The sequence below is a fragment of the Sphaerodactylus townsendi genome, linkage group LG02, assembly GCF_021028975.2.
Source record: "Sphaerodactylus townsendi isolate TG3544 linkage group LG02, MPM_Stown_v2.3, whole genome shotgun sequence".
Lineage (NCBI taxonomy): Eukaryota > Metazoa > Chordata > Lepidosauria > Squamata > Sphaerodactylidae > Sphaerodactylus > Sphaerodactylus townsendi.
In genome coordinates this window covers 77822552-77841468 of record NC_059426.1, presented here as the reverse complement: position 1 = coordinate 77841468, position 18917 = coordinate 77822552, and the positions used below count along the sequence as shown (strand labels likewise).

The 18917-nt window shown below is 42.9% G+C and overlaps 1 protein-coding gene across 5 annotated transcripts in view; it reads left to right on the top strand.

The window, feature by feature from the left end:
* PIDD1 (p53-induced death domain protein 1) overlaps positions 1-3810 on the top strand; it is a 30803-nt gene extending 26993 nt beyond the window's left edge. For all 5 annotated transcript variants that reach the window (XM_048485876.1, XM_048485873.1, XM_048485874.1 and 2 more), the window contains exons 14-16: positions 455-562; positions 2237-2442; positions 3236-3810. In XM_048485876.1, the coding sequence (XP_048341833.1) occupies positions 455-562; positions 2237-2442; positions 3236-3473 (552 nt within the window). In that variant the 3' untranslated portion in view covers positions 3474-3810. The remainder of the gene's footprint in view (positions 1-454; positions 563-2236; positions 2443-3235) is intronic.
* The last annotated feature ends 15107 nt before the right edge of the window (positions 3811-18917 follow it).

The following is an 18917-nucleotide window of genomic DNA, read 5'->3' as shown; positions in this document are numbered from 1 at the left end:
AGCCTGCTGACCCTGACTCAAAATGGCAGGGCAACAGGCAAGTTCTACTAATAGTTTTTAGAGGCATTAAAAATGCTCTTTTATCAAAGTAGCGAGCTTAATAGCGCTCAAAATAAAGGTTCTGACACAAGAGGCACAGGCTGCACTTAAAATAACTGTTTAAAACCTGCCAGAGAATTGGGACTTCTTTAAACGGTGGAAAGATGCAGCTGTCATTTCCTGCCATGCCACCCCAACAACATTTTTATCTTTTGCTGAAATAAGGTATACCTTTGTCCAATATAATAACTAAAGGGGAATTCGGTGCTAGAACTGTGATGAGCTATTGATTTGAAACTACAAGTGGCATCCAGAGTGAAGATTATGTCATAAACCAAAAACAACACAGTCCTTGTCAAGACAGATTTGGCTGTTGTAAACTTATGTGCACTTCATGACACTCTCTTTTGTGAAGGTTTCCTTTTATCGAGGAGCTGTTCCAGAGAACATTCCTGAAGAGGCCACCAAAAAGAGAAAAGACCCCAACTCCCACTGGCTTGCTACTTTGCCAATTAAGTTACCTGTAAGTTGCCATTTGTTCCCGAAAGGGCATTGGAATGTGAATGGGGAGTTTTGTGGGATTGGATTGGTGCCATCTTGTTCTTAACCATATCCCTGCTTATGTGTTTCCCCCAGCACTTTATGCCAGAAAAGACTAAGTAATTTCTTTGTATTGGTAATAGCTTGTGCATTTAGTATGGCCAGTAAGAAAGATATTAGTTCTAAGTGTCCTAATTACTTGGGGGAAATGTGGAGCAAAGCTGGAAAGATTACATGCAAAGCCTTTGCCAAATATTTCAGCAGGGCAAGTGGATACATTTCTTTAAAAATAAACGTCTGGGCCATTGGGAGGCAGTACTATATCATAGTGTATTTGATATATTTGCATGTCTCCAGAATCCCCAGGCAGATAACGCTATTATGTAGAACAAGAAGAAAAACTGCAGGGACTCGTGGAGTGGCGCTGTCTCGCTAGGTGGTCCTGTTTTCCATGTTATTGCTTCTTTCACTCCCCGTCACATCCCCCACCTCTTTGTCTTTCCTTGCTTCTTTCCCCACACCTACTTTTCTGAGTTTCCTGCTCTCACCTGCCACTTTTCCTGCAGCTTGCCAGCCGCCCCTTCTCCATAGAAGGCCGGGGCAGGCACAACCAGGGCCTCTTTGCCCCACCACTTGGAAAACGTTCTTTTTTTTTTTTTGTGATCCATTTTGTGATCCATGTCCTGGAGATTATTCAGATTGGAGATGGTTCAAGTTGTTTTTCCATGCTGCTTTCCAGTTATATCTGTAATTTGAATTATATAGCCATGGTAGGAGCCATTATACACCAGGTAAGAGAATGAGGGGGCTAGGCTTAAAGATATGGTATCCTCACTCTTCTGATATATGTTGGTGAAGATACCATAAAGATATGATATCTTCACTATTCTGATGTATGTTTCAATAGGATAATGAGCTTCGCATTTGAATCCCACACTGCAAGTCTGATACGTGTCAGTCCACCTATCAACAAACCTTCTGTTCTCTTTGCTTAAGGGCACAGATGGCAAAATGCTGTCATGAGTGTTGGGAGATCCACACCTGGTACATGTGTATCCCTTGAAAAGTAGCAGAGTGCACAGAGAGGCGTTCATTGTGAGTTTTACCTGAGCACGTAAACGGCGTGGTTGAGCTTGCTAGAGAGAACTTCAGACGCAAAAGAAAGTCGGTGTCAGTTGTAGTTTCTAATCTAATGAAAAGAGTATTTATTAGTGAACTCCATTCTGGATAGAAAGGTGGAGAGATAGGTTCACTATCTAATCTAATCTAGCTGGATGGAGGCGGATGCGTAGGAGACACATCCTCTCCCTAGGCATGGTGAAGGTAAGATGGAGAGGTTCGAGAAGAAGGCGGAAGCAAGTCCCTAAGAGTATCAGTCTACATCAAAGGGATAGACTCAGCATGATAGAGTAAAGGTGACAAATTCCTAAGTCCCTATCTAGCCACTTGCTCGCTAGTAAAAACCCCTTCTGTAGGATGAGGCAGGAAACAGCGTAAAGTCCCTTTTCTTCCAACAATGAGGAAGGGTGGCCAGCCAACCAAGCACAAATAACTTGTGCTGGATTTCCAAGGGCTCCTGTGGAAGAACTGGACCTATAATGCTAAGTCCAGGCCTTTGAAGACTTATGTATTGTGTTTAACTGTTTTTTTCCATCAGAAACTGAAATCTAAGGGGAATGAGCTGCCTATAGCCAAAAATGGCTTCTCCCTCCCTCCCCTGAATTTGGGGAGTGCTGAAACTGGATACTTGACACAATCTAATCTGCTTGGTATTTCGCGACGCATTGGAGCTGAATGGCAAGCCATTGGCTTGAATCTGGGGTTCTCCTATCAGCAGATCCAACAGATAAAATTCAATAACAGGTGAGACCGGAAAAAATTAAAAGGAGGAATGCATTTAGTGTTTTGTTCTGTTTTCATTTTTTGCTATGGGATAATCACACTAGTTAGTATCCCTGTTTTGCTCCTTACATCTCAGTGGCTTAGCAGGGTAGGGATAGGATAGGATACCTTAAGAATTTAATAGCCCCCCCAAAAAGATTAATTCTCTTTTTTGTGTGTGCCCAGATATGTGCATGTTAAATAATTACACATATAAGGCATCTTTGCATATATTTAATAGCTGCTTCTTTGTTTGATTGCAGAAATTAGATTCCCGCTTTCTCCCACCCCCATATAACAGCCCCAGTCCCTCTGGAGGACTGCATAATGAAAGCTGTATCTATAATATTTGGATGGTTGAAAGTATGTATGTAGACCCAGAGATTGAGGATGGGGAGTACAGAAAGAAGGTTGTGAGTTTCCAGTCTTTTCCATTCACAATAGTAAGGACTTGGAATTTTTGGGCTTTTAGAGTAGAAAGAGCTGTGTTTAAGATTCTGCTGATGCTCCTAGGTCTAGCAGTATTTATTTCGTTTTCGTGTGCAATTTTGAACATGCTGACGTTGCCTAGGCTGCTGGATGAGTTAGTGAGCAGCATTTTGCTGTTGCTGCAAAAATGAAATAGATTTCATTATTATGATAAACTTCAGCATCTTTCTAAAATCTGTCTAAGCTGCCTAAAATCTGTCTAAGCTATGGGAAGGCTGAGGCCAAATACATTTCTGCTAATGGGTGCATGGTGTCCTCTTTCTGCTCTCCAATATCTTTTTTTCAGAGAAGACCTCAGTGCTCAGATTCTGGATATGCTTTTTTCTTGGGCTCAGCAAAATAAGAGGACCCCTGACTGCGTAGACAGGCTGATCAGCGCCATGAAGGAGAATGGCCGCCAAGACATAGCAGATGAGATTGAAGCCATCATCTCCCTGGGAAGGCAGAAATATAGAGAATCCATCCAGAGAGTGGGCCTGGGCCAGGCAAGCAGCACTGAAGACTCTGCTACTGCCATGGTCTAACTGCTGTGTAAAGCCCCCTTTGCCTTACCTAGGGGCTAGATCCAACAGAAGGTCAATGGAAAGTCATAAATCTTCCTCCCCCACCCCACCCTCAGGAGACGCTCTCCACCCTGGAAAACTTGATTCCTGGGGTCACATGATTCACAAGGACCAATATCTGTGTGGGTCAGTGGCAGAGGCGTAACTACCAGGGGACTGGGGGGTGCGCGTTGCACCAGGTGCGTGCCTGGGTGGGCACAAAAAATCAGGTTTGTTTGTGGGGGGTTTTGTATTTTTAGTGGGTTTTTTCAGTTTTTGGCCTGCAGGGGGCACAGTTTTTAGGCTAGCAGCACGAAAATTTCAGGGATTTTTTTGGGAGACTCTCCTGATGATACGAACCCAAGCTAGGTGAGGTTTGCTTCAGGGGGTCCCAAAGGGGGTGCCCCCATCCCCCATTGTTCCAAATGGGAGCTAATAGGAGATGGGGGCTACACCTTTGAGGGTCCATAACTTTGGACCCCTTGAACCAAACTTCATCAAACCTGGGTAGTATCATCAGGAGAGTCTCCTAAAGACACCCTGAAATGTTGGTGCTGCTAGCTTAACAATTGCACCCCTGACAGCAGGTACCCCCTAAATTTCCCCAGTTTCTCCTTTTAAATCCATCCCCTTCGGCATGGATTTAATCTGAGTCCCCAATTTAAACATTGAAAGTGATGCTGTTTCAGGGTTGGGGAGAACACACCAAAACAGCATCACTTTTAATGTTTTGACCCCAGACTCTCCCTTTAAGGTGGATTTCAGAGGAGAATCTGGGCTCCCTAGTTTAAACACCATTGAAAGTGATGCTGTTTGGGGATGGATTCCAGCATCACAACAGCCGGCCATTGGGGAGGGGGGGCGCAAAACTCAGTTTTTGCACTGGGCTCCATTTTCCCTAGCTATGCCTTTGGTCAGTGGGCTGCGAGGAAAGGGAGCAGAATCAGTTGCACCTATGGTAAGCAATGAGCTGACTTCAAGTCAGTTCATTCACTTCAAGGGCTGAGGCAGTTCACATGATATTTCTAGTTGTACGCTCTTGATTTTGTCAGGTCCCTAGAACGTTGCCCTTTGAACTGCTGGTACAGGAATATCCTGCTGAGACTGGAATTGACTCTCAGTAAAGTGGAGAAATTCTGTATCCCTAAATGTTGCCAATTGGCATTAACATATTTATTTTACTTCCTTCACTGACTCTGTAGGAAACAATGCTTTTGTGATGTGATGTTAAATTCAAGGAGGTCTGGAGGACATTAGAATGTATTGTGCTGGGATGCTCTTGTATCTTCTATATATCAGGTTTGTTTGTGGGGGGTTTTGTATTTTTAGTGGGTTTTTTCAGTATATATATATATTGAGCCAGAGACAGTATCTTATTTAAAGAAGGGAAAAGAGCCTGTCTGGCTCTAGTGCGAACTCAGCACTATGCTGCATTGGCCTTACACCCTGTCACAGATATGAGCATTGTAAGCTTATAGACTTTCAGTAACTGACTTTCTAATATGTTTGTATGCATGTAGGTGCTGTCTTGCCTTGGAGCTAGATAATTTTTTGTATGTGTGAGTCAGATTATTCTGGTTCCTAAACATACAAATATATTTGTACATTTAACATTTGTAAGTATACTCTCTCTATATATATGTATCAGCTTATTATAATTATTGTGTCTATGTTGTGGGATTGTTTCTTTGTTCATATTTTCTCCATTATTATTATGATAGAATGATTGTGCCTAAAGTGGCTGAAGAAGACATATTTGTTGAACGTATTGTTCTTTCCCCGGGTCAATACTCCCACTTTCCATTGACCACCAGCCAAGGATTTTATCAACATCCTGTTCATTTATGAATACAAGAAACCTACCAACGGAAGTTGAGTTTTTGAAAGGCATCAGACGTTGGTATTCTTCTACACCATTAGTGGATCTCTTAACTCCATTACAGAGACTTGATATTATTTTATTTGGGATCCTGTGTGTATTGTTCATTGTTTTATTGTTGTTGTTTATAATATGTATGTTTTTGTTGTTGATTAAGAGTTGTGGTTCCAGTATACAAATGTTTAAATTATTTTCATTAAAATAGATTTGTATAGTTCACACTCGAGCCAGACATGCTCTTGTATCTTCCCGGGTATGTGAATTTGTAGTTATTAGAATGCTTGCCGGGAGCACTGTGGGTTTAAAGGATGGGAAGAAGGAAAGGTAACTCATTCGCTATTAGATCCTACATCTGGTTCACTCTGAAAAAGAACCCAGATCCATTTTTTCTGCCTTTCCAGCTGGAGGTTAACATTCCTTTTTGTGAATATTCTTATTTGCTCTGGTCTCTTTCCTCATAACAACAGCTTCTAGAGCTTTGCTAGTTCATTTCTCTGGTTTTTTGTTCGTAGTTTTGTCACTGCTGGCTCTTACAGCAAGCAACAAAACAAAAAGATGTAGTGGAACTAAGCAAAACCAACCAAAGTAAATCTACTACACGAAGGCTGAGGCAAATAAACAGTAAGTGCAGAATTCAATAAAATGGAAAGAGAGCTATTAAATATGCCAGAACAGACCAGCAAAACGGCCAAAACAGATACACCAACACACAAACTATAACAAAATACAATACCATGTAAATAGCAACATTTAATAAGTCACTCTGTCAGACAGCAAAATACAGAAATGAATCACTCTGTCAGAAGAAAATCCAGAGGATCTAGATCAGTGCCCAACCCACGGTAAGTAGAAGTGACAGGTAAGTCACATTTCTATTAGGACGATCTCCCTGGCATCAATCACAGAGTCCTAGATCAGTCACAGAATCCAAAGATGGGGACTTCCGGACAAGCAACTAGTTTCGCCCGTATGATGTAGGGCTTATTCACTTCCAAAGTGACAAGTGTATGTCCAGTCTTGGGAATTGAGTTGTAGGCTTAATAAATAGTATAGCCTTTATGTGTTCCCATTCAAAAGCAGGACTATGTGTCAAAGGTAAATTATGTAAATTGCTGATGAAGGCAAGAGATGTTCAAAGGTGGTTTGTCATTGCCTGCCTCTGCATCTTGACCCTGGTATTCCTTGGAGGTCATCCATTCATATACTTACCAGGGCTGACCCAACTTAACTTCTGTAATCTGATGAGATGAGGTTAGCGTGGAGCTATTCAGGTTGGGGTCTTGCTCTTTTTAGTCCTAAAGTAACAAAAAAATCGATAGGAAGGAGAGTAAACTTTTGTGTGGGCTAACAGCATTTAGCTACCTGGAAATATTTGCTTTTCACTGTGGTGTGACCTCATGTAATAGCTGCATCTAATTCTATGCTGCTGGCCCTATGTGGATAATAATGTTTGCGCAACAGGACACACAGGATTGGGTGACAAAAAGTTCTGTATATCTAGGGCAACCCACAGGTTTATGGAAAACTGACACTGCTTCCCTTAATCACTACATTGGGAGCACCGCCTCTGCAGGGACCTCTGCTGTAGGTGCATAATTCTGAATCAGAACATCAGCCCATAAAGGTCAGTATTGTCTACTTAGACTGGCAGTGGCTCTCCTGGATCTCAGGAAGAAATCTTTGACATCATCTACTTCCTGGCCCTTTTAACTGAAGGTTGAACTTGTCAAGCACTGAGCAACAGTCTCTTACTCATTGAGATCAGTGAGTCTGTAGAGTGGCTCCATTGTTGCTGCCTCCGTGACTGTAGCATGCCGCATTCTGTCTCATCCTTTGGACACTATTGTGCCAGAGCAACTAAAATTAAGCGCTTGGCATGGTTGAAACTGGCAGCTTATGCTGATTTTTTTGCATATAGTAGATACTGTTATTTATTTATCATATTTTTATCCTGCCCCTTCCCAAAGGGCTCAGGGCGGGTTACAACAAATAAAAACACATCAAAACATTTAGATAAAACAATTAAACATTAAAACGATAAAACCCCTACAACATGCTAAAACAGTTGATTAATAAACAATTGATAAAAAATAGATGGAGACTTTAAATGATCCATACCATCTTGTTCCCATTCTCCCCCTCCCCTTCCAGAAACCGAGAGATGTTGGTGCTGGCTGGCTAGCTGGAAAAGGCCTGGTGGAACAACTAGGTTTTACAATCACTGCAGAACAAAGATGGTTCTCTCAGGGCTCTAATCTCAGCTGGTAATTTGTTCCAACAGGCTGGAGCCAAGGCCAAGAAAGCTCTGGTTCGTGTCAAAGCCAGCCAGAAATCTCTCGGGCAGGGGGCTGACGAAAGGTTCCCCTCTGATGAGCAGAGAGGTCTTAAAGGGCAGTGTGGGGAGAAGTGGTCTCGAAAATATGCAAGTTCGAAACCACTTTGAAGATGACCCAGAACTCGACTGGCAGCCAATGCAAATGTTTAAAAATTGGTGTTACATGATCGCGACTGGCTGCCCCAGTAAGCAGCTTTGCGGCTGTGTTCTAGACGAGTTTCAATTTCCAGAACAAAGACAAAGGTAGGCATAGAGCAAGTTAACAGTAGTCTATTCTTGAAGTGACCATGGATTACAGTGGCTAGGTTGGGCTTGGAGAGAGACAGAGCCAGCTGCTGTGCCTGCCCCTGATGAAAAAAGGCAGTCTGGGCTGTCTTAGTGACCTGGGCCTCCAGCAAAAGGCTGGAATCCAAGTTCACGCCCAGACTATCAGTGCGGACAGATGTAACACCACACCGTTTAGTGTTGGCAGCTAGAAATCCACAGGTCTCTCCCCCCAACTCAGCCAAAGAACCTCTGTCATCACTGGATTCAGCTTCAGTCTGCTCGTTCTCAACCAACCTGCCACAGCTTGTAGACAGTGCTAGAGAGCTTCAGGGGCGGAGGCTGCCCGACCCTCCATTGTGAGGATGAGCTGGGTGTCATCTGCATATTGATGACACCCAAGCCCAAAACTCCGTACCAGCTGGGCAAGGGTTTGCATATAGATGTTGAATAGCATCAGCAAGAGAATGGCTCCCTGGGGCACTCCACATTCCATTTCATGCAGCCTGGAGACCACATTCCTCAATGCTACCTGCAACCCCTGATCACTGAGGAAGGAGGTCAACCAAGATAAGGTTAATCCCCGTATCCCAGCGCTTGCAAGGTGGTAGACCAACAGGTTGTGATCAACAGTGTTGAATGCCACATTCAGATCTAACAAGTCTGGGAGTGCCAACCTGCCTCTATGCAGCTGGAGACAGAGCTAGTTCATGATAGCAACCAGCACAGTCTCTGTCCCATGACCAGCACAGAAGCCGGACTAGAAGGGATCCAACACTTTTGTTTCATCCAAGAATATCTGAAGCTGCTCCACCACCACTCTCTCCATTACCTTACCCAGGAACTAAAGATTTGATCCAAAGGATCTAAAGATGGTCTTTTCAAGAGTGGGTGGACCACTGCCTCTTTTAACCTCCCTGGAAAAACTCCTTGCTCAAGGGAGTGACTGATGATTTCCAACAGGGGGTCTTGCAATACCTCCCCACTGGCCTTTATTAGCCAGGAGAGGCATGGGTCAAAGAGGCAAGTGGTGGATCGAACTGCAGCCAGAATTCTGTCTGCATTGGTGCAATCAAGCAGTCTGAAGTGGGCCAATTTTGGACCAGAAGACAGCCAAGGGGTTTTGAGTTCACGTACTGTATCAGCTGTGGCAATGAGATCGTACAGGAGGGACGAAATTTTGTCTGCAAAAAAGCTCGCAAATGCCTCACAGCTAAAAGCCAATTCCTAAGATTTTGAACCCTGAGGAAGAGTAGTAAGGGATTGAATCACCCTAAACAATTGTGCCGGGTGGGAGCTCGCAGTAGCAATTGAAGTGGCATAGAAATTCTTCTTAGCCTCCTTAATTGCCTTGTAGTATTTCATAAACATCCTAAATGAGCATCTCGCCCATTCATCCCGAGTATGTCACCACACTTGCTCTAGCCATCTCAGTTCCCATTTCATCCTCCTTAGCTCCTCTGTATACCAGGGGAGCAGTTTGGAATGGGGGCAGAGAGGGCGTTTTGGAGTAACAGTTTTGATTGCTTCAGAGAGTCTGGTGTTCCAGCTCTCTATCAGTTCCTGGAGAGAGTCGCCAGCAGGTGGGGATTCTCGCACAGCATCCTGGGTCCATTAGGCTGCATGGGCAGGTTCAAATAAGACAATTGCCTAAGCAGGGGGGTGCAGCAATCTCTACTTTTGCATACTTTGGGGAAAGGAGCCACACAGGGTACTGATAGATTGGAAATCGTGTTTATCCCTTCTGCCTTACTAAAAACAGGCAACTGTGAGTGGTTTAAAAATGGGTCACATGGTTTCCTACTTTCATGTTGAATGAGCTAAACATCAGATTTCTAGAAAAGCTAATCCCTCACTGGCACTCAACATATTGGAAGTGTGTTTCAGCAGAGTGTTTAGATCCATCCAGTCATGCTGCATACACACACTGAGTCAACGTGCAACGGTTCTTAATGACCTAACAAAGAAGGCTGCGTTCACACTACAGATATGTGGACAGTAGGTGGCAGCAACATAGCTCTAAACAGTATTGAACTAGGCTGATTTCTTGGCTAAGACAATTTCATCTCTCATCATGCAATATACAGTTCAGGCAGCCTTATTTAATACTGAGATAAGCAAAGAGTAGATTATACTCCCTTCTCCAATCTCCTAATTGTGGAATTATGAATTGGCAGTTCTTCTATAATTGCCATATAAGAAACTCTGTGATTACAGAGCAATCAATTTGCAACTATCAGCAATGAAGCTGTTGGAGTAGCATGCAACAATTACTGCAACTTATTAGAAAATCAGTTTACAGTTCACAGGCAAGACTTTTAAGAAAACTTATGAACTGTGTAATACTTAGAATATTATAATGTTGTCCAGTAGGAACAAATTGTCTCATTTAAAAAGGAACGCTTAAGGTAACACACATCAGCAATAAAACATGTATGCAAATATCACGTCCCGCCATCCCTGGCTTGGTGTTTTGGGGGTTTGGGAAAGGGTGGGTGGGTGGGTGGGAGAACAGGGAGGCTTCTGGCAGGCCTGGCCATGCCATGCCATGCCAGACCCAACTTGGTATTTGGGGATTGGGAGAGGGAAAGTGAGAGAACGGGGAGGCTTCTCGCAGGCCCAACAGGGAGGGCAGCTGGCTGCCCGTGCTCCGTCAGGCCTGGCTTGGTGTTTGCGGGGGGGGGGGGGGGGAAGAGATGTCAGGCAGGAATAATAGAAAGAAGAGTTTGGATTTACATCCAACCTTTCTCTCCTGTAAGGAGACTCAAGGTGGCTTGCAAGCTCCTTTTCCTTTCTCTCCCCACAACAGACACCTTGTGAGGTAGGTGGGGCTGAGAGAGTTCGAAGAGAACTGTGACTAGCCCAAGGTCACCCAGCAGGAATGTAGGAGTGCGAAAACACATCTGGTTCATCAGATAAGCTTCTGCCACTCAAGTGGAAGAGTGGGGAATCAAACCTGGTTCTCCAGATTAGAATCCACCTGCACTATACCACGCTGGCTATCCAAGGTTCTGGTGGGCCTGGCAGGGAGGGCAGCTGGTGTAACCCCCATGCTCAGAATGGGTTGGCCCAGAATGGGTTGACCCAGTAAGGGGGTGGAGACTCGGAGCAGCAGAGAGGCTGAAAGAGCTCCTTTGCAGAAGAACAAGGCTACCAGACTCGGACCTTGATTTCTATAAGCCCTTAACACCTTGTTAAGGTAATTGCAATATTGTTGGAAACTACTGGGAAGGTAGTTGTTGTTTTTGCTATGTTGTAAATGTTGGAGTTTATTGTTTCAGGGTTTTCTTTTGTGGTTGTAATGGGTGAGAGTTCTCCTGGAGACCTTCATCATGTTGCAACCTGTTCATCAAGCCCTTGGAGTCTTCAGGATCCAACCAACTTGCAAAGAATAGTTGGACTTGTCAATAGCAGTAGAGTGTAAATAAAAAAACTTGAAATGCAACCTGAACAGGACCTTGAATTATGCGTTAAATGTTGATGTTTTAAAGTGTTAATTGTAAAAGAAAAGTAAACCATTTTGTTGTTTAAAATTGTTGTTTGCAACTCATTCCAAGTACTGCCCACAGAACCCACAAGCTGAGGTTACACTGGTGCTTAACCCCATGCTCAAGAATGGGTTGGCCCAGAATGGGTTGACCCAGTAAGGGGGTGGAGACTCGGAGCAGCAGAGGCTGAAAGAGCTCTTTTGCAGAAGAAGCAAGGCTACCAGACTCGGACCTTGATTTCTATAAGCCCTTAACACCTTGTTAAGGTAATTTCAATATTGTTGGGAACTACTGGGAAGGTAGTTGTTGTTTTGCTATGTTGTAAATGTTGGAGTTTATTGTTTCAGGGTTTTCTTTTGTGGTTGTAATGGGTGAGAGTTCTCCTGGAGACCTTCATCATGTTGCAACCTGTTCATCAAGCCCTTGGAGTCTTCAGGAGCCAGCCAACTTGCAAAGAAGATTTGGACTTGGCAATATCAGTAGACTGTAAATAGAAGGACTTGAAATGCAACCTGAACAGGACCTTGAATTGTAACGTTAAATGTTGATGTTTTAAAAGTGTAAATTGTAAAGAAAAGTAAACCATTTTGTTGTTTAAAAATTGTTGTTGCAACTCATTCCAAGTACTGCCCCACAGAACCCACAAGCTGAGGTTACACTGGCAGCTGCTGTCCTGCTAAGCCTACCTTATTTGGGGGGGGGGGGTAGCAGGTGGAGAACTCGTGAGGGATGCATTGCCCACCAATCACTGTGCAGAACTCATTTCCCTGGCTGTGAGTCCTGCTGATTGGTGGGAAGTGCATCCCTAGACAATTATGTCTAAGGATAAGATTGCAACTTTTGGGGCCTTGCATGTGACAATGTGTCAGTTTTTCACTGTGTATAATATACCCTATTTTCACACACTCATTTTTCTTATTTTCACACATCATTTTATATACAGTGTCCTCTTTAAAACCCCAAGCCTTGCTATTATCTGAGGAACTAACTGTGTGTGGGAGAAATTATCACTTTGCTGTAGTCATGGTTTTTAAAAGATCAAATCCAATCACTTTCATATTCCTGCTGGATTTTAAGCTTCCATTTGTAAGGCATGGCTTTTCTTGCCTGTCTGAAAAAAAATCACTTTTGATTTGAAATGGTAACCTTGGTAACCAACTCATACTGACTGGACATGAATTCTTTATTTTAAAAAATACTGAAAAGGAAGTGAAATTGGGCAGACTTTAATGGTAAAGACTACAAGGGGTACTGTAGAGCTTGCCTCTGGTACATAGAACCACCCAATTTGCAAGTTTTGTGTTGCTTTAATAGGATCCTGGGAAAACCTGAAACTAATCCTCAGAATATGTGCATGACTATTGAGGACAAGAATAACGATAAGGGTCTATCTGTGACTTCTATATATAATATGAATATGTATGCTGTCAAGTCACAGCTGACTTATGGTGACCCCAGAGGATTTTCAAGGCAAGAGATGTTCAAAGGTGGTTTGCCATTGCCTGCCTCTGCATGGGCTGAGAGAGTTCTGAGAGAACTGTGACTGGCTCAAGGTCACCCAGAAGGATTCATGTGGGGAAGTGGGGAATCAAACCCAGTTCTCCAGATTAGAGTCCACCACTATTAACTATTACACAATGCTGGGTCCCTTCTATATGTAATACAATTATGCAAAGGGGTTACCTGTGTCTGCTTTTAGTGCTGGTGATGAGGAACCTGTAAATAGGAAAAAAATCAGTGCATCTCATCTATGTCTATGGTACAGACCTTTAAAATGAAAAGACAACCAGATGTAAGGCCACCCAGCCCACCACAGTCATATCTCGCCATGTAAACACCAACAGCAGATCAAAGCAACACACTGGCACAACATCTATACCACGTGCTGACATGACCCGGGCCTAAGACCACGGCTTTTTCCTCCCCTCCATTTTTAAAAATTGTAACTGGCCTGACAAAGAGTTCTGAGGAGTTGAAACCATGCATAGTGATATATATCACTAGATTAGTCCTGATAAAATGTATTAACAGATGGTGTCCCAGGTGGAAACAACATTCTTATTTTTAAGCTGATTATTTCCCTGGTCCACATCTCCTGAATTCCTTAAAAGCAAATACCTCCCACACTCAAGGTCACTTCACTCTTTCAGTGTATTTGTATTGAACACCGGGGGGCAGAGCAGCTCTTCCAGTAAAGGGGAAGCTGTGGCCACTGTTCAGCAAAATAATAATCTTTAAATATATATTGTCAAAGGCTTTCATGGCCGGAATCACTGGGGTGCTGTGTGGTTTTTGGGCTGTATGAATGTATTCTAGCAACATTCTCTCCTGACGTTTCGCCTGCATCTGTGGCTGGCATCTGAAGAGAATGCTGCTAGAACATGGCCATACAGCCCGGAAACCACACAGCACCCCAATCTTTAATTAGTCTTTAGGATGTTTTTACTGTGATTTGTATGACTCAATCTTGTAAGATCTCAGAAGCTAAGCAGGGTTGGTCTTGTTTAATATTTGATGGGAGACCACCAAGGAAGTCCAGGGTTGTGATGCAGAGAAAGACCTTATCAAACTACTTAACATCTCTTGCCTATGGGGGTCATCATAAGTCACCTGTGACTTGATGGCACTTCTCATCACCAAGGATGTTTTCACAAATGATTCAGCCATCATATTAATACTCCCAACTGAAGGTGTTGTAATTGCTCTATTTCAGTGGAGAGGGAATGGTTTGCAAAGTCAGCAGGGTACAAGGAAAAGATTTGATTTTCTAATTCAGCAGGAGGTAGGTGTATTTGTTTTGTTTGGACAATTATTTCAGCTGTGTATGTTGTGCATATCAGTAAATATTTCACAGCCTGACTGGAAAATTAATAGACTCTGTGATTCCAGCATGTGGTTTGAAGGAATCCAAAGATAAGCAGGCCTGAATGTGGTTTGTCTTTGTGTGTGGAACATCCTAGAAAGACTAGAGTCTAGACTACTTTGCATCCCAGGGTGGAAGAAAGGCAGAGTATAAATTTACAGAATTTGACTGTTGACTTCCGTTACTGAGATTGTTCAGTACCTGCTTCTGGAACACGAGTTACAACATCCAGGGTCACCAAAAAGAACATCTGATACAACAGATCATTTCAGGACCCATTAAGTCTTCCAGCAGTTTTATAAAGATTAAGAGCAGCAACTTGGGCTCATTATTTACTTTTTTTTAAAGCTCTGTAAGCTGCCTTGGGTGCTCCAAATAACTAATGCTTTAGTGTTTAGAACTGCCATAATTACCCATACACTTACCTGCCCTACATATTTAGCATGTTTTTTCCATTTTTAGCTTCATTGCTAATCATGTTCCCATTACTTTGTATTAAGCTAAATATATTTATTTATTTAACTGTTTAAATACTGTTTTTCTCTCTAGTGGGGGCTGAAAGGTGCATCATTTGCATCATTATTCTCCATATTATCCTCATATTATTCTCCATATTATCCTCATAATAATCACACTGGAAGTTGGGATAAGCTGACACTGTGTGATAGGTCCAAACTCACTCAGGAAGCTTCCCAGGCAGAGTAGGGATTCATAGCTGGGTCTGCCAAATCCTTGATATTCCCTCTAACCACTGCACTATACTGTCATTTATTTTCATTCTTTGGTGTTTACACATCTCAAATATTCAAAATAATTTTTATGCCTGGATCATTGCTTACCAAAGTGTCTTTTTCATCACACATGGGCCTTCAGATCACAGTTCCTTGCCTTCTATTTCCTGTTCAAGTTTCCTGTTTAAATCTGTTTCCACAGATTTAAGTGAAAGGTAAGGGTGACTTTGTACGTTACCTTTACATGCTAAAACCTGAGGGTCTTAATATAGGAGTGTCAAACTCATTTGTTATGAGAACCAGATACGACATAAATGTGACTTGCTCAGGCTGGGGTGTGTGTGTGTGGCTGCCTCAGCTGATTAGACCCTAGCTGGCTCGCCAGCCCAGATCAGCAGTGAGGAAGTGGTCAGAACTGGGAGGGGTGGCTGCCTCAGCCGGCTAGCCTGCATTGTAAGTGTGGTGACTACCTTTGCTATCAAGCCCATAGTGGGCACCCCAGACCACAGTAGCACTGGGGAGAGGAGGTGGTCGGCACTGGGGGTGTGGGGGTGTGGCTGCCTCAGCTGGCAAACCTGCTGCAGCCTCACCAGCCCGTATTAATATTGGGAAGGGGGTGGCTACTTTAGCTGGTGAGCACACACAGTGGGCATGCCTGCTGGGAACAGCACTGGGGTGGCACTTGGGAGGGGTGGCTACAGCCTACAGGGTTACCAAGAGTCAGCTGTGACTTGATGGCAAAAATGATAGATTCTCCAGCTCGATCACTCAATATTGAAGTTGATGTTTTCCCCCTTGGTATTATTCTACTATTTCAGCTTGGGCTTTTTTTAAAGCTCTAGTGAATTGCCCTAAAAATGGAGTGCCGTATATACTCATGTATAAGTCGAGATTTTCAGCACATTGTTTGTGCTGAAAAAGCCCCCCTCGACTTATACACGAGTCAGCTGTATTTTTAAAAAATATTTTAGGGTTTTTACTTTGTTGGCCACCAGGGGGCGCAGTTTTTAGACTAGCGGCACCAAAATTACAGGATATCACCAGGTGACACGCCTGATGATACTAGCCAAGTTTGGTAAAATTTGGTTCAGGGGTTCCAAAATTATGGACCCCCAAAGGGGATGCCCCATCCCCCATTGTTTCCAATGGGAGCTAATAGTAGATGGGGCTACATTTTGAGTTATGGACCCCTTGAACCAAACTTCACTAAACCTGGGTGGTATCATCAGGATAATCTCTTGCTAATACCAGCCAGGTTTGGTTATGTTTGGACTCCCCAAAGTTGGTGCTCCCATCCCCCATTGTTTCCAATGGAAGCTAATAGTAGATGGGGCTACCCATGGGGCTACCCTTTTGAGGGTCCATAACTTTGGACCCCCTGAACCAAACTTCACCAAACCTGGGTGGTATCATCAGGAGGGTCTCCTAAAGATACTCTGAAATGTTGGTACTGCTAACATAAACATTCCTCCCCTGACAGGTTGTGTGAATGTCCCTTCTAAAATGATACCTGCCATGTGCAATTTTAAAAATATGTACACTAAAAATAATGAACTATTCTTTTAAAAAGCAGGGTAGTTTTGAGTCACAGTGAACAGGCATGTTCATTCCAGTTTTATTAGTAAGATCCATTGTTTAAAACCCTTCCTTACAAAAAAGCTAAGTTTTTTTACTTTTAAAGTTATTGTTGATACCATATTGTTCTTGTTGACCCTCTTTTCCACTTACAGAGCTAGTTTACTGTTTTTCTTTGAAATAAATATTCAAAGCCATTTAACCTACTGATGCCTCAATTAATGTAATTTTATTGGTATCTATTTTTATTTTTGAAATTTACCAGTGGCTGCTGCATTTCCCACCCTCGACTTATACACGAGTCAATAAGTTTTCCCAGTTTTTTGTAGTAAAATTAGGTGCCTCGACTTATATGTGGGTCGACTTATACACGAGTATATACGGTATGCATTCTGATTATGTTAGAGACAGAGATAAATAACTGCTTCTTTTTATATTTCCTATGGGAGAATGCTCATCAGTTTTGTCTTTTGCCTGGAATACAACCTGAGATCTTTTGCACAAATGAAACTAGTTTGCAAAGAGCATCCCATATTGCCATATTAAGACTGCCACATATTACAGGTGTGGCTTCTACCGTGACTTTGTACCTGCAAATCCTTTTTCTCTTCTCCCATTTTTGTTAAACAACTAGCCTGATGCAATGCAAAAGGTAACTCATAATAAGTAATTTTAGTTGGACCTCGTACGGTCACTGGTGGATTTTCTCCTTCTTTGATAGAAATAAAACTATGTACCCATCACAGATTGTGGTGTATTGTTGTTTCCAGTCTGTTCTTACTCTCTGGTTGAACTGCATAAGCTGAGAACTTGATGCCCTGATTACAACTTATACCTGAGGTCTTAACTTGCCTCCAGCTTAGATTGAGAACTATATGTGAACATTTAACCTTAGCTGCTCCTCTTAGCTCTCTGACTTTTCTCAGTACTATTTCTTTCTAACACTTAAACATATTTCAGTCTGCGACTCACTGTTGATGAGTTAGCTTCAGTTTACCTTGTTGTTTAATTCCAGAACATATTGTTGGCTGGCAATAATAGCTGTCCAAACATTAGGAGGAAAGAAGATTTTCTGGTTCTCTGATTTTTTTGAATTGTGGTAGGCACTGAACCAGTGGCTTTACATCTCCTTTCCAGAAGGTGTTTTAAAATTCAGGATGCTGATTAACCTGCTTATGTTTCATTAGTGACATTTGAATAGCACATTTCTTATGGTAGTTGAAAGTTGCAGGTCTTGCTTGGTATAGTGACTTATTTTCAATTGCAGTCACACATCCCTCTTCCTTCAGTGATCCAAAATGACTCGGATGGAAAGAGAAATAGTTAGAAACATCAATCACAGCACAGCGCTGTCCCTTCATAATTTCTCTTCATTTGGTAATGCAGTATGGTTCTGGCTCGTCTCTAGTTTACAGGGTAAGTCCAGACCTGTCTATCATTGGTAGTCCCACAGAGATCTTTGAACGAAAGATTAATGTCCATGGGTGTTAATAGGTAAAAGAATAATAATGGAACTTAGCACTTTGATGACTCTTTTCGTGTCCAAAGTATTTCATGAACATGGCTCATCATTAAAGAATGCTAGATTTACTGCCCATTACATCAATCAGGTATAGGCTCCTCCCTCCCTCCCTCTCCTTGAATGTGAATGCAGCTGCAACTTTTCTCTCTTGCTCCTGTTCCAGAGGCATAGCAAGGGGGAAAAGCTCCCAGTGCACTGGTGCGTCCTCCACCCCGCCCCACCCTGGAATGCCCCCAGCATGCTCTCGCCACACCCCCACAGGGGAACGCCTGGTGCGTTGCTCACCCCCTGGTCCCCTTGGAGCTACGCCTCTGTCCTGTTCACATCCATTCCCCCATTTCTATTTAAGTCATGTTGTTGCTTAGACTGTCGGCTTGTCCGTAAGAGAGGAAGGGGGCTGCTTTGGGTGGTTTCCTTTGAAAGGAAAAAAAAGGCAGCATCCTGGCAGAGGTCTGCTCATTTGTGTGGATAGAAAGGAGGGGGGGGGGAGAGGACAAGGTGTTTAAAATGGCATTTTCAGGAATGATTCCAGGATGAATTCTTAGCAATCATTATTTTTCTTCTGCCACCTGCCACCTGCCTTCCTTGCGCCTCACCCACAAATGTTGATGGGTTGGGGACAGAAACAATGAGCAAAGTGGGAGCCTGAGAATATTGTTTGCCTCTTCTATTTAATCTAAAAAGCAAGTTTTTAAAAACTCGATTTAGAAAAGCACCTATGTACAAAAAGAACTGTTTAAAAAAGTTTTTAAAAAGAACTGTTATATAA